The sequence below is a fragment of the Acartia tonsa genome, chromosome 12, assembly GCF_053477335.1.
Source record: "Acartia tonsa isolate MP-2025a chromosome 12, ASM5347733v1, whole genome shotgun sequence".
Taxonomy (NCBI): Eukaryota; Metazoa; Arthropoda; class Copepoda; order Calanoida; family Acartiidae; genus Acartia; species Acartia tonsa.
Window position 1 is genome coordinate 4,818,298 of NC_137271.1, and position 16,662 is coordinate 4,834,959.

General features: G+C 27.8%; 2 protein-coding genes and 1 long non-coding RNA gene across 3 annotated transcripts; all 3 read right to left on the reverse strand.

Annotated features, from left to right (window-relative positions):
- Window positions 1-4,617: 4,617 nt before the first annotated feature.
- LOC145333002 (uncharacterized) lies at window positions 4,618-7,501 on the reverse strand. The gene is made up of 3 exons (XM_080178129.1): window positions 7,272-7,501; window positions 6,321-6,539; window positions 4,618-6,112 (listed from the first exon to the last, which is right to left on the reverse strand). Exon 3 carries the CDS (start codon window positions 5,869-5,871, stop codon window positions 4,696-4,698), a length of 1,176 nt encoding a protein of 391 aa, XP_080034255.1. The 5' UTR covers window positions 5,872-6,112; window positions 6,321-6,539; window positions 7,272-7,501; the 3' UTR covers window positions 4,618-4,695.
- Window positions 7,502-8,804: 1,303 nt separating this feature from the next.
- On the reverse strand, window positions 8,805-14,459 carry LOC145333004 (uncharacterized). Its single transcript, XM_080178130.1, has 5 exons — window positions 14,409-14,459; window positions 13,824-13,985; window positions 12,067-13,106; window positions 9,520-11,383; window positions 8,805-8,960 (listed from the first exon to the last, which is right to left on the reverse strand). The coding sequence occupies exons 2-3, from the start codon at window positions 13,982-13,984 to the stop codon at window positions 12,476-12,478; spliced, it is 792 nt and encodes a 263-aa protein (XP_080034256.1). The 5' UTR covers window position 13,985; window positions 14,409-14,459; the 3' UTR covers window positions 8,805-8,960; window positions 9,520-11,383; window positions 12,067-12,475.
- Window positions 14,460-14,800: 341 nt separating this feature from the next.
- Window positions 14,801-16,613, reverse strand: LOC145333882 (uncharacterized). Its single transcript, XR_013884633.1, has 3 exons — window positions 16,538-16,613; window positions 16,247-16,309; window positions 14,801-15,872 (listed from the first exon to the last, which is right to left on the reverse strand). It is a non-coding gene; the product is annotated as an uncharacterized LOC145333882 (long non-coding RNA).
- Between the last annotated feature and the right edge of the window lie 49 nt (window positions 16,614-16,662).

A 16,662-nucleotide genomic window follows, 5' to 3' on the forward strand; every position in this document is an offset into this window, starting at 1 on the left:
GTGAGAAATTATTCAATATGGTAATATGAAACTAAATATTCAGAATCAAAAATATGACAATTTACAAAATACAACCTTATTTAAAGTTTTTCTAAAAAAATCTTAATATAACCGACTCTATACTATGTTCTTAAATACAACAATATTGCTTTCTTTGCTTTTTAGTTCTTTCTCAAAGATTTTCTAGCATCAAATAAATTTAGAATTGTTTGTTATAAATATATCATGATTAAAATAGTTAAATAGAATATAGAATACTAAGAAACATAATCTAAAGCTAAAAATATAAATAAAGAAGCTTCCTAGAAACATTTATCACAATGTCTAATTAAAATAAGCATCAAAATTTATTGTTAATTTTTTTATTTATCTAATAAAATACTCACTGATGGATAAATATTGTTTTTGTTTTATGTCTTTGATAAGTTTTTCAATTGATTCTAATTCTTATCCATGTTTCTAGGAATCCTTAGATAAAAACTCAGGGCTTTTTATTATGTAATTAAAATTTAATTTTTTTTCTACATTTGAAATAAAATATATATAAACCTTTGCTATTCTGATTTTGTAAGGTATATGAAATAAAATGTAATATGTTTAAAAGATAAAAATGTATTTACATATTTGTTTAAGTTTATTCTTCTCAATTATTAGGAATCTATAGTTAGGATACTTAAATCTACAGTAAGACCTACAAAAAACTATCTTTTAGGGTTTACTGCCCTTATTTCTCAATTTATCATCAACAATAGCATATATCCGTGTTCTGTGTACATAAGTAGATATAAAAAAAAATATTTTACCTCCATTAACACTGGAGATTTTTAGAGCTAAAGTTTTGAAAAAGTGACAGAGAAAAAGATTTTTTATGTTTTTTATGATTTTTGGATGGTTATATTATGTTTTTCTGGTAACTGAATAATGATATACAAAGAAAAACAAGTTAACTAATTATTTCTCTTTTATTCCACCAAAAAATATCAATTTTTAATGGCAAAAAAATACTAGTGGATGATTGATTACCCTTATTTATGAAAGGATTAATTATGACAGTTACTCCACCCCCTTTTCTGACATCTCAATCATTTAATAGGGGATTAATTAAGCTTTTTAGAATAAAAAAAAATCATTATGTTGTAATTTTATTTTCTTTATAACTTTTTTGTTTTTAAAGTTAGGATTATGAAACAAAATAATTTTCCTGCTGTATTCATAAAGATTTATTTGGTTTTTTAATCTAAAACAATATTGCCTAATAAGTAAGTTTTTCAAAATATAATTAAACTATAAAGATTTCTTAAAATGTATAAAAAAAATGCTTTTAACTCGTAACCTAAATTTTTTATTTAATTTTTGTATAAAGTTTCTGCTAGTAACAAAAGTATAAGGATTTCTACCTTAATCTTGCTAAAAAAAGTTGTTGCATGTTAAAAGTTACTTTTTGCTTATCACTTTTTCAACACTTTAGCTCTAAAAATCGCCGGTGTTAATTGAGGAAAAATAATTTTTTTTGTATATGCTTGTTTGGAAATGTATACAGAACAAGATATATGCTATTTTTGATGATACATTAAGAAACAAGAGCTGTATACCCTAAAAGATACTTTTTCGTGGGTTGGAAACATGATTATGTCTATACTAGCTGGATACTTGGGCAAATCTGAAGTAAATTCTTCCTAATATTTTCACACCAAATTTTCATCTTTAACTTCTATTTCAGAAATTTCTGTTTTTACTTGAAAAATATTATTTTTGTCCTCTTCCTTTATAAATACTTGTTCAAATTCAGGATTATCAATATTGTTGTCACTAATATCAATAATATTGTCACTAATATCAATATTGTTGTCACTAATATCAATATTGTTATCACTTATATGTACTTCATGAGTCTTAGCATGTTTGTTTCTGCTGCTTGAATAAGTAAATGATTTACCACATATATCACATGAGTATGGTTTCTCACCAGTATGAGTTCTCATATGAGAATCTTTACTTTTGGCTGTGGTGAATGATTTACAACATATTTCACATGAATATGGTTTCTCTCCAATATGAGTTCTTACATGAGTTTTTTTATGATGAGGTAAAGAAAATGCTTTACCACATATTTCACAAGAATATGGTTTCTCACCAGTATGTGTTCTCATATGTCTTTCTTTGTGATCTGAACGATTAAATGATTTACCACATATTTCACATGAATATAGTTTCTCACCAGTATGTGTTCTCATATGTATGTCTTTACATTGAGCTGTGGTGAATGATTTACAACATATTTCACATGAATACGGTTTTTCTCTAGCATGTAATCTAATATGTTTATTCTTATCACTAGATGTAGTAAATGTTATATTACATATTTCACATGTATATGGTTTCTCTCCTGTATGTGTTTTCATATGGTAATCTTTACTTTGAGCAGTGGTGAATGATTTACAACATATTTCACATGAAAATGGTTTCTCTCCAATATGAGTTCTTACATGAGTTTTTTTATGATGTGGTAAAGAAAATGCTTTACCACATATTTCACAAGAATATGGTTTCTCACCAGTATGGGTTCAGGTATGTCTTTCTTTGTGATCTGAACGACTAAATGATTTACCACATATTTCACATGAATATGGTTTCTCACCCGTATGTGTTCTCATGTGCCTGTATCTATGACTAGCTGTTCTAAATGTTTCGCCACAAATCTGACAAGAGCTCTTCTCTTTTTCACTATCCATTATTCTATGCTGTAATATAATTATAGATATTTGATATTCCTACAGTGACATCAGTCACAAACCTGAAATATCAAGTTTAAAACAACATCATTCAAAAAAATACATTAAAACTTCCGCTATATTTAGGAAACAATAATCAAGAAGATAGTAAGAATATTTTGAGAATAATAATTGTAATTTTTCATTTTTAGGTGAGCTATATTAACATAAATAGTCTAAATACATTAGTACAAAATACTTACCTATTATATTACGATTTTTATCTAAATATCTTGGAAGACCCAAGTTCTGACTGGTACAACAATATTTCCTCACCTGAAAAATTAAAGTAATATTGCTTGACCCAAAAATAATTGAGAAATTGAAGTATGAAGCCAAGTCGGTCTACTACTCTATGATTTTTGGTGCCAAAATAAAGAAAAACTCAACAAATTCTTTATTCTAAGTCTAATTTTGACTTTTTAAGGTTTTAAAAATTCAATTTTTGAGAAAAATAGACTTGAAAAACTTAAAAGGGGCATTTGCACACGACACAAAAGAGTTACCAAATTATAATTAATAAAAAACCTCTTTTTTTAGCTAATCCGTAGCCGAAGTTGTTATTCAACAAAAATAATGGCTTAGGCATAATATGGCGGCTTCTCGGCTCCGGCTCCGCATCCCTGATTGTTAGGCTAGCAGAATTGTTCTTTGAGTTTTTACATCATCTAATGAAGCCTAATCAATGTACGTCAAGTATCTCATTGAGACAATAAAAACTCTAATTTAGTCTATAGTAAGTAGGGGTAAAAGCATGGTTCTTAAATTTTTTAATTAACTGTCGATTACCCAAAAGCCAAAGTTAAGACTTTAAGACTTTTTTGCTAGCATAGTAAGACGGACAAATGGTCATAGGAAGGACAGGATAGTAACATCCATAGTGTGACCTGACTATCCTAGATAGATTAGGCTCTGTAAGAACATTTTTAAACTCGCTATACTAGAGCCATAGTTAGAGTTAGTCTGAAAAAGTGTAATTTAACATTTCACTAGGTGTTGTAGACAATGTAGAATATTTAATAGACCATAGTTTAAGATATCCCAAGGGACATACAAATGAAATGACGAGATAGCACTAAAAAAAGTTTTTGAATTGGTGGAAGAAGTGAAAACTATAAGTCTTTTTTCAAAAAGACAAAAAAATTATTTTCATGTACCTATTTAAAACATCTTTGAAATAACGTCGATAGAAGGTCTTATTATACATGAGTAACATTTGAATTTGTTGTCTGTCACATTTTACCTTTAATTATTATATCTCTCCTATTATTAGATTAGAACATAAATCTTGATTCTCACACAGTCACCTCCTAAATTATAGAGATAATACCTAATATAGATATTTTTTGTATTAATCATAAAGTTTTTATTTGTATTGCTATTTGTTACTTACTAGAAAGTTTTTGAATTTGTGGAAGAAATGAAGTAAATTTAAATTCAAATGCATTTCAAGCAACTATCCCTTTCTTACATATTTAGAATTAGATTTGTTCTTTTTTATAATTGTACATCCCTTGTATTAATGAACAAAACTTTTTCACCTAAAGTTCAATTTTCATACAGCTTTACAGTTCTTACTTTCCTTAAATCATTTCATTCTTTATATCTGAAAAAATAAGATGGTAGCATACAATAAAAAGATAATACATTTATGCATTATCCAACATTATAACATTATAAATAGTTTAGATTGAAAAATATCATTATTTGTACAGCATGAAAATAAGAATATAGAAAAATTGATTGATTTCTCATAGATTTACCTACATATGAAAAAAATTAGGTATTTAAAAGTATGAAATAAAAATAATCTTTTAAAAAAAGAATAGAGAAAATTAATGCCATGAATATCTTTTAATGTTTTAACTAAAAAACATGACAACAGTTTTACAAAATATTAATTGGTTAGGATAAAAAGATAAAATTAAACATCAGGTTCTTCAAGTTTAAATTCTTCAATATCAATTTTAGCAATATTGTCATAGGAGTCTTTATCATGAATATTTTCACAATCAGATAGATAATCACCAGATGTTTCTTCTTTTATATAAATATCAACATCTTCCTCTTTAACAGAGATACAATTCTCTTTGCAAGTTTCTTCAATATTCGTACTCTTCTCTTTCACTAAAGGATGAACATATTTACGAATATTAAGAAGATCAATACTAGAAAATATTTTACTGCAAATAACACAGCTAAAAGATATCAACGCATTAGTTTCCTTGACAACATTTGTAGTTTTACCATCCTTATCTATCTGAACAGTGAGAGGATCTTTATTAAGAGTTTCTTCTTCATTATTATTTTCATACACCTCTGAATGATCAATATTGTCACTATCATAGAGATAATCACCAGTTTCTTCTTCTTTTACATTAACATCTGCATCAGCCATGTCAATGAAAGCAGGCTCCTCTTTAATAGAGAGAGGATCAGTAGCAAGAATTTCTTCTTCATTAGTTTGAGGTAAATCTGAGGTAAATTCTTCCCGATATTTTTTCACTAAATCTTCTTCTTCAACTTCTATTTCAACATTTTTTGTTTCTACTTGAGAAGTATTAGTTGTGTCATCTTCCTTTAACTCGGGATTATTATTGTCACTAATTTCACATCTTGTATTTATAGGATGAAGATCTTTCTCTTTAGTTTCCTCTACAACAGTTGTAATTGTTCCATCTATCTGAATTGTGAGAGGATCTTTATTAAGAGTTTCACTAATAGAATCAAGACTGTGTTTATTATTCATTTCAGTCAATGATTCTATTTCCAAAGTTGAAAGTTTCCTTAGCTTGACACAAACAGGTTTCATTGTTGATAGTAGACACTTGTAGTTGTTCTTATGTACAGTCTTATGTTTATTAACATTGACGAATGAGTTACTGCACTTTTCAGATGTATCTAGTTTCTTTCCAGCAGTATGTTTCATTACATGATTGTCTCTATATTCTTTCTGTGAAAATGATTTTCCCCATATGTCACATGAATATGGTTTCTCTTCAGTATGCACTCTCATATGTCTATTCGTATCACTAGATCTAGTAAATGATTTCTCACATATTTGACATGAATATGGTTTTTCACCAGTATGTGTTCTCATGTGTACATTCTTACTGCTTAATTTAGAGAATGATTTACTGCACACGTTACATGATTATGGTTTATCTCGGTTATGTACCCTCATATGAATGTCTTTAACACCAGAGTATGTGAATGATTTTCCTTCACATCTCATTTTATCCTCGTTTATTATCTCTTTGTAATTTGGCTTTTGTATTTGAAATAGCTTTCTGAGATTTATCATAAATTCTTGTGTCTTCTTGTTATTATGCTTTTTCAACCTAAAGAAATAAAAGAATATTAATTTTTACTAATATCCTATCTATTATATTTATTATTTATTTTACAAATGTTATAATAGTAAGTCAAAGTTACTCAAAAAGAGACAACTATTTTTAAAAATCGCAGAGAAAAACTACATATTATATAATAAACTAAGCTTTATAGAACACAAGTACAGTGTTTGGTTTGTTAATAGTTAAATCTTACGCTGTATAATCATCTAGAAGCTTCACAACTCTTAACTTGATTCTATATTCAGAAATTAGAACATCTTCATAATATCGGCCTTTGTTCCATTGTTCTATCACTTCCCTCACAATGCACTTATTTGTTTCAGGTTGGACTGCTTTACCTTCACACTTTTAAGCACCATGGCATGTTAGATTTTTATTAGGTCTTACTTGACATCCGACAAAATCACTTTTCCTGTAATTAAGTTAAGAATTACTAATGATTTCTAAAATGGACAAGGGGGGGGGGGGAAGTTTTGACACATTTGCGTAAACAGGGAGTATAGGCTTTATCTTTGAACTGAGAGGATAGGTTATTGGGGATAAAATCATTCTTATATGATGAATTTTCCCAAGTTTTAAGATTTTTTGGATAGGCCTCCAGGTTCCGGAGCTCCAGGCCTCCAGGTCCTCTCTGTACAGGTAAAAATGAATACAAAAATTTTTTTTTAAACATTTAGAAGTCAACTTATGAAACAAAATTTGCATTTTTTCCTTCAAATATGTGAATAACAATCAAAAATATGCATATTTTGTTTCATAGGTTGACTTCTAACTCTTAAAAAAAAAATTTATTTTTTTAATTTTTACCTGTACAGAGAGGACCTGGAGGCCTGGAGCTCCGGAACCTGGAGGCCTATCCAAAAAATCTTAAAACTTGGGAAAATTCATCATATAAGAATGATTTTATCCCTAATAACCTATCCTCTCAGTCCAATGATAAAGTCTATACTCCCTGTTTACGCAAATGTGTCAAAACTCCCCCCCCCCCCCTTTTTTTTATTAAGATATGACACTAAATATAGTCAATTAACTGTAATTTATTCCTATAGTCGATTAAAGGGCAGTATCTAAAAGAGTAATGAAGAAAGCTAAGCTTTATAGAATATAAGGAAATGCTGAATTATACAATAATTTAAAATCTTACTTTATATTCTTCTTATCTGATGGACTAGTACACCACAAGTATCTTTCTATTATATGCTTTGCAGTTGGTAACTGATAGGCGTTAAAGGAGCTAATAGGACCATCTAGATGTGGATGTAAATGTTTGAATAGGTTTCTTTGAGATATACGAGCCTTATTAGCAGGTGTCTTGGAGGAACTAGGTTGACCAGTATCTTTTAAGCTTGAATTTTCACTAGAATCCATCTTTTGGTCTGAAATTAAATAAAAATACATCAAGCATCTGGGTTATAGGTATGATTTCAAAATGTATTGTATATTGCACAATTTACGTTTTTTAATAACTGCTTTAGTTCAGCTGACATAACATTTTAGACTGATGCATTATATGGTTATTTCATCATTCTGTTGTTGAATATTATCTTGATTGCATCATTGTAATTTGTTTCTTTCTTCAAAATTTCATCATCTTCGTACATAATTTCTTCATATTTCAGGTAAAACTGTGTTTTTCAACTATAAATGGACTATATTTTCATCAAATTAGTTAACAACTATTATTTTTTTAACAAAAAGTGTAAAAAACTTTTACTGAAAAAAAGAACAAAAAAGTAAAATAGTAATTAGTAAATTTTGGTTAAAAAATCACAAAACCTCTCCATTTTTAAAAAATGTGATTTTACTGGGTGAAAGACTTGTCCTAGGCGATTCAAACTTTAACACAAGGGTTTTCTAACCTAAAGGTATATTTATTTAAGCGGCACTACTTAAATTTCTAAAAAAGCCGGGAAAAAAAATCCCCTATATATATAATACAAGAATATGGTTTCTCACCAGTATGTGTTCGCATATGTGTATTTTTAGCACTAGAGTGTGAGAATGATTTACAACATATTTCACATTTATATGGTTTCTCTCCAGTATGTGTTTTAACATGAGTATCTTTATTGTGAGGCTGAGAAAATGATTTACCACATATTTGACACGAATAAGGCTTTTCGCCAGTATGTGTTCTCATATGTCTATTTTTAGCACTGAATGAATTACCACAAATTTCATATGAATATGGTTTCTCTCCTGTATGTGTTCTCATATGTTTATTTTCAGCACTTAAAACTGAGAATGATTTACCACAAATTCCACAAGAATATGGTTTCTCTCTCGTATGTGTTCTCATATGACTATTTTTATGCTCTATTCTAGAGAATGATTTATTGCATATATCACATAAATATGGTTTCTCACCAGTGTGTGTTCTCATGTGTCTAACTTTCTCACTTGATGTACTGAAGTATTTATTACATACACCACAAGCAAAAGGTTTCTCACCAGTATGTATTCTCATGTGAGTAATTTTATGCTGAGATTGAGTAAATATTTTACCACAAATATCACATGAATAAGGCTTCTCACCAGTATGAGTTCTCATATGTTTATTTTTAGCACTAGAGTGTGAGAATGAATTACCACATATGTTACAAGAATATGGTTTCTCACCAGTATGTGTTAGTATATGTGAATTTTTAGCATGAGAATGATTTACCACAAATTTCTCTTGTATGTGTTCTCATATGAATGTCTCTATCACTGGCCCTACTAAATGTTTTGCCACAAATCTGACAAGAGCTCTTCTCTTTTTCCCGATCCATTATTCTATGCTGTTATATAATTATAGATATTTGATATTCCTACAGTAACATCAGTCACAAATCTGAAATAGTAAACTTATATAATTTTGATTAAATAAAGTATTTACTTTCTATTCTTTAATATTATATATTATATATATATATATATTGTTATTATCTAATGGCAGATAATTTTGTTTTATAATTAACAAGTGGTCACTATAAATGTGTTAAGCTTGATAATGTTTTTATTTAATAATTTCGGACAAATTTACCTATACAACAAATATTACTGAGCCGACTAAAGAGGGATCTTTATTTACCATAATATACAGGGTGATTCAGAATAAAGTGCGTTTTCCGATTTTCTGATTCAACCAGAAGGAACATTAAACTTAGAAAAGGTGTTTTAGAGCATAAATATTTCAAAAGGTTTCATATGATGCATTTTTTCTGGTAGAATTTTGTGCTTTAAGGTTGGTTTTAAAAAAATTAATTACTTGAAAACAACATCTTAACACGGCAATAAAATATTTTACCGATTACACTAATTTTTTTGACAAATAGTACTGAGCCGACTAAACAAGGAGCTTTTTTCCATAATATATATCAATTATAATACATTATCAACTAACTAATCACCTGAATTTTAAGTTGGATTTAGTTTTTTAAAGTTAAGCTTATATCTTTTATTTCATATTATTTATCTGAAATAAATATATTATAGTAAAACAAAACATAAAAATATCAATACAATAAAATATACTCTAGGTAATCATTGGGGCAATAAGGGGGGGGGGGAGGGGTAATTTCAACCATCTCGTAATCAATGCGCAAAATTCTACTGTATTAAGAAATATACCTTAAATATTATTTGCACATTCTCATTTAAGTATTTACATTATTCTAATTTTAAATATAGTAGATACCTATTTAAGTACTTTTAAAACATTAGATCTAGTAAAATTAGAATATGACAAATACCTATAGAATATTAATATTAATAATACATTAAAATTTACAGTATTTTCATTATTGATAACAATGTCTATAGAAGTAGCTGGGTACTAAGGCAAATCTGAGGTAAATTCTTCCCAATATTTTTTCACCAAATCTTCTTCTTCAACTTGCATTTTATCAATTTCTGTGTTTACTTGAGAAATATTAGTTTTGTCCTCCTCCTTTATAAATACTTGTTCAAATTCAGGATTATCAATATTTTTGTCACTAATATCGATATTTTTGTCACTAATATCGATATTGTTGTCACTAATATCAATATTATTGTCACTAATATCAATATTGTTGTCACTAATATCAATATTGTTGTCAATAATATCAATATTGTTGTCACTAATATCAATATTGTTGTCAATAATATCAATATTGTTGTCACTAACAGATATATTATTCTCACTAGTATATACTTCATGAGTCTTAGCATGTTTATTTCTGTTGCTTGAAGTAGTAAATGCTTTTCCACATATTTCACATGAATATGGTTTCTCACCAGAATGTATTCTCATATGTTTATTTTTATCGCCAGACTGTAAGAATGACTTATCACATATATTACATGAATATGGTTTCTCTTTTGTATGTGTTCTCATATGTATATTTCTGCTGATTAATTGAGTAAATGATTTACCACAAACACTACAGGAGTATGGTTTCTCTCCAGTATGTGTTCTCATATGTTTATTTCTAGCACCAGAATTAGAGAAAAATTTTTCACATATTTCACATGAATATGGTTTCTCTCCTGTATTTGTTCTCATATGTTGATTCTTACTGCTTAAGTCAGAGAATGAGTTACTACATACCTCACATGAAAAAGGCTTCTCTCCTGTATGTGTCCTCATGTGTGTATCTTTTTCACCAGACCGAGAGAACGATTTTCCACATATTTGACATGAATATGGTTTCTCACTAGTATGTGTTTTCATATGTGAATCTTTATGATGAGATAGAAAGAATGATTTTCCACATATATCACATGCATATGGTTTCTCACCAGTATGTGTTCTCATGTGTCTAACTTTATCACTTGATGTACTGAAGTATTTACTACATACACCACAAGCAAAAGGTTTCTCACCAGTATGTGTTTTCATATGTCTATTTTTATTGCTTGAGTCTGAGAACGATTTATTACATATTTCGCATGAATATGGTTTCTCTCTTGTATGTGTTCTCATATGAATATCTTTATTGCCTTTAATTGAGAATAATTTACCACATATTTCACATGAATATGGTTTCTCACCAGTATGTGTTCTCATATGTTTATCTCTATTACTAGACTGTGAAAATGATATAGCACATATATCACATGAATATGGTTTTTCTCGAGTATGTGTCCTCATATGAATGTCTCTATTTCTAGCTGTACTAAAAGTTTTGCCACAAATCTGACAAGAGTTTTTCTCTTTTTCACTTTCCATTATTCTATGCTGTTTTATAATTATAAATATCTAATATTCCTACAGTGGCATCAGTTACAAATCTGAAATTTAAATAAGTAATCAGCTGAAGATTATATTAATACATCAGAAACCCCAAATGTAATAAATTTGGCAGGGGTTCACCATAAAAGTAGTTGTGGTGTCTTTAGGTTTCAGAAAGATTCCAAAGTAAAAGTTTAAAGAATAGTAAAAAACCATTAAGGAGTAAGGGAAGTTATTTACTGAAGAGAATTTATTTGTTTTGTTATGTTATTGTGTTGTTACTCTATATGGTAACGGACGTTTTATTTTTATATTTTTAAAAGTATATAGAAAACCTGTTTTTAAAGAACCCATAGAAAACCCTTGTTCAATTTTTATATAACTCTTGTGAATTATGTGGCAAATTATTCTATAATAATTGTGTTTTAGGTATACATATTAGTAAAAAATTGACCATTATCATGTAATTTATGTGGCAAATTATTCTAACTTTTTTAGACTTAGTCAAATAAAGAGTTTGGTCAGGTCAATGTTAAAAATTCTTTTACACATAGTAATATCTATCCAATGCCTAAAAAATTCTACTAAAACATATACAAGTTCACTACTCTAAGTACCTTAACTCTTTAAATGCACTTCGTGCAACTATCCCTTTCTTCCAAAATAAGATTTGTACTGATAATAATGTTTTGATTATGATTGTCTTGTATATCCCTTGTATTAATGAAAAAAACTTACTCACCTAAATTTTAATTTTCCGCCAGTTCTTACTTTTTAAAATTCATTTCATTCTTTGTATCTGAAAAAATAAGATTGTTGCATACAAATTCAAACAATACAGATAATATAATTATGCAATCCAATGTATACATGTATTTTGTTTGCAAAATAGATTATTATTGATTTTAAAATACCTAATTTTAAATTCAAATTGTATGGCTTGAAAATAAAGAAAATAGAAAAAATTTAATTAATATTTTATATAGGTTCTTAATAATACTTGTGTATCAAGAAATTAAATTCATTCTAAATCATACAACAAAAAGACCATTATTAAAGAAAATGATAATTAAATTAGTACCTAGATTCTAATTTTTACAAGATAAAATTTTTACAAGAATATAGAGAAGAATATTACAAGGTTAATAAAATTAAACATCGGGTTCTTCAAGTTTAAATTCTTCAATATCAATTTTATCAATAGTGTCATAAGAGGCTTTATCATAAATATTTTCATTATCAGATAGATAATCACCAGATGTTTCTTCTTTTATATAAATATCAACATCTTCCTCTTTAACAGAGATACAATTCTCTTTGCAAGTTTCTTCAATAATCTTACTCTCCTCTTTCACTAAAGGATGAACATATTTATGAATATTTAGAAGATCATGACTTGAAAATATTTTACTGCAAATAACACAGGTAAAAGATTTCAATGCATTAGTTTCCTTTACAACATTTGTAGTTTTACCATCCTTTTCTATCTGAACTGTGAGAGGATCTTTATTAAGAGTTTCTTCTTCCTTAATATTTTCATAAACTTTTGAATGATCCATATTGTCATTCTCATAGAGATAATCACCAGTTTCTTCTTCTTTTACATTAACATCTGCATCATCTTTGTCAATGACAGCAGGCTCCTCTTTAATAGAAAGAGGATCATTAGGATCATATTTTTTTTCGCCTTTCACGGCTTTGAAATCATTATTTTTTTCATAATTCATAATTGGAACAGCATCATACTTTAGCTTGTTTGTTTCAGAAATGTAGCTCTCAGTTCTAAAATAATGTATATCAAATAATCTTAATTGAAAATGAAGCTTTTCTATAATTAGAGACTGTATGTCGCTTTTACACTTTGAGACATTGTTGTAGAGATGATAAAATTTTTAAAAACAAAGCAAATCATGGTCGGTCCGTTTGTAGTCTGTTCGTCTGTACGTCCACACATCCTGAAAGGATATTTTTTTTCGTTTATTTAGACATGTTAGAATTGTACAATCGACATCTACATACATCTATTACTTGAATTTTTAAAAAAATTGCTTAAAACAAAAGTTGTGGATCCGGAGCGGTGGATCTGCCATATTTTGCTGGAGCTGGAGCCTTTATTTTCGTTAAAAATGGCTCCGGCTCCGGGTTAGCTAAAATATGAAATTTTTATTTATTATAATTTGGTAACTCTGTTCTGTCGTGTTCAAATGCCCCTTTTGAGTTTTTCAAGTCCATTTTTATCAAAAATTTAACTTTTAAACCTTCAAAAAGTCAAAAATAGACTTGGCAAAAAAATATGATGAGTTTTTCTTGGTTTTAGGTTGGAGCCGGAGCCAAATCCGGAGCTGGAGGTGCACCAATATCAAAAGGCTCCGCAACGCTGATAAAATAATATAGATTACTTTTTGAATAGAAATAAAAATTTAAAGCCTATCTAAAAACAAATAAAGTACATACCATATTATAAAAATGGGGAAAAATGAAAGAATTTTCAAAATTTACCTAAAATGTTTACAGCATACTAATGAAGATTTCACAGGAGGGTGCCTAAACTCTAAGTGATCTTTCCACTTTTGTAAACGGATTTTATCCTTGGGTAAGGTATGCAAGGTGGGCCCTGGATCTAGGCAGGCAAGACATGTTCTTGACATTCTGAAAGGCATTCTGAAATGTGGACTTTTGACAAATTTAAATATAAAGATATATTTCCATTAAGTGCATTTTCCCTTTCTATTAATTAGGATAAAAATAAAACAATGATTACATTTGATTTTACTCTCTTGTATTTTTCTAAAATCTAAACTCAAATAAAATATATTTCCTTAGCGAGGTAGAAACAATTAAAATAATTTTAAGCAAGGTTTATAAAGATAAAGTATAAAAAGCAACCTTATAGGTACATATTTTTAATATGATTAATAGCTTCCTTACATGTATCTTAAAATAAACCAAGGTTAACTTTATTTTGTTCCGAACTTTTGCGCCATTAAATTAAATTGTTTTAATAGTCATATTATTGGAGACCATTCATTTTAAATTATGATTTGGTATATTAAAACTGGGAAAGTTTAATAGTTAAAAAGTCACCTGTGTTTAGAAATGAACCTAAGTTTATTTCTTTTTCATCTATTTCGTCTGAAAAAAAAATACAGTGACATTTTAGAAATAGGGATAAATAATTTATTTACTTTACAAAATTATTTACACTAAGTACCTAATACTTTAGTACAGTAATAAGATGAAATATAGTTCTTTCAGTTAAAAGATAAAAAGTTAAGCATTTATCTACATTAAGTCATAATTTAGGACAATACTAAGAGGTTGATTTACTTTAAAAATGAATTTTTATTGTAAACAAAGTTTGGAAATAAAATTTACAACTTTTAGTTCAGGAAGTTCTAATTTTCAAAATATAAACTAAAACTTTTCATTAAGTGAACAATGAACAATAATTAAGATTATATTACAATTAATTCTAGGATGAATAAAATTCCTTTATTTGACTCAAAATGATAAAAAAATATCTAGTTTTTTTATTATGTTTATCTAAAAAATAAAATTCTTTAAAAAGAAAAGAAAAAGATTAAGATTTACTTAGTTATCAATATTGTATTCTTACATATTAATTCTTTTAATTATCAGAGAGATAATCACCAGTTTCTTCTTCTTTTATATTGACAGTGTCATAAGCAGGCTCCTCTTTAATAGAGAAAGATTCATCATCAAGAGTTTTATCATCCTTATTTTCTACTTCTACATTCATAATATCAGGAGTTACATCCATATAAACAGGTTCTTCTTGAATTGCAAAATGATCATCATCAAGAGTTTCTCTTCCTCCACAATCAACAGAGACAGCAGTTTGATCACTGTCAAATGTTTCATTTTTATCCTTGTGTACTTTCATATGTTTTTTTTTATTACTTAATTGAGAGAATAATTTACCACATACTTCACATGAATATGGTTTATAACCAGTATGTGTTTTCATATGCCTATCTTTATGACCTAACTGTGAGAATAATTTTGCACAAATTTCACATGAAAATGGTTTCTCCCCAGTATGGATTCTCATATGTATATTTCTATTTCGTTTATCGGAGAATGACTTACCACATATCTCACATGAATGTGGTTTCTCAGCTGTATGTATTGTCATATGTATTTCTTTATTACCCAACTGTGAGAATGATTTAAAACAAATATCACATGAATATGGTTTCTCTCCAGTGTGAATCCTGAAATGTCTATCTCTACTATGAGATTGATTAAATGATTGACCACATATTTCACATGAATAAGGTTTTACTCCAGTATGAGTTCTAATATGTTTGTGTTTACTATCTGCTCTGGAGAATGATTTACCACATATTTCACATGAATATGGTTTCTCACCAGTATGTGTTCTTATATGAATGTCTCTTTTACTAGCTGTTCTAAATGTTTTTCCACAAATCTGACAAGAATTCTTCTCTTTTTCACTATCCATTATTCTATGCTTTTATATAATTATAGATATTTCATATTCCTACTGTGGCATCAGTTACAAATCTGAAATTGTAAACTTATATGATTTCAAATAGAATAAAGTATTTACTTAATAATTCTTACTTATACTTATTATTATGATTATTTTGATGGTATTAAAATAGGACACCTGTTATACTTAGTGGTAAGTAATATACTGCATTAGTGAGTCTTATGCCCAATATTAAATAAGTTAAAAATAACAAAATAATTTTTATTATCTAATGGTTGTATCTCAATTCTATACATAAGAACAAAATTTTTTTGATACAAATATCACTGAGAGACTCCTAAAGTTTTGAGTATAAGTTTTATAATTTTCTGTTCAATGTGATAGATACTAATATAGATTCTGCACAAATAAATTATAGAAATACAATGGTAGTAAAACTACTTACCTATATATTATAATTTTTAGAGACCCAAGTTCTGACTGGTGCAACAAATATTTCCTCAGCAGTCTGAAATAAAATTAATACTTAAAAAGGCTCATATGACATATACAAAGTTATTTTATATACATTTTGAATAGCTTCCTTACAAATTTTGTATTTTACAATAAGATAAGTTAAAGTAAACAGTATTTTATCAATAGAAAAATGTTTTCATTGGTCTAATTCTTGGAGATTTTTAATTATGATTTAGTATATCCTAACAGATAAAGTGTTAGTAAATAGTGAATAAGTCACCTGTATTTAGAAATGAACTAGGGTAACAATTGTTATAACTAAATTAGCTCTTTATTCATTCTTCATCTTTTAATCTGAAAAAAAATAAATACAATGAAATTTTAGAAAAAGTATAGATATTATTA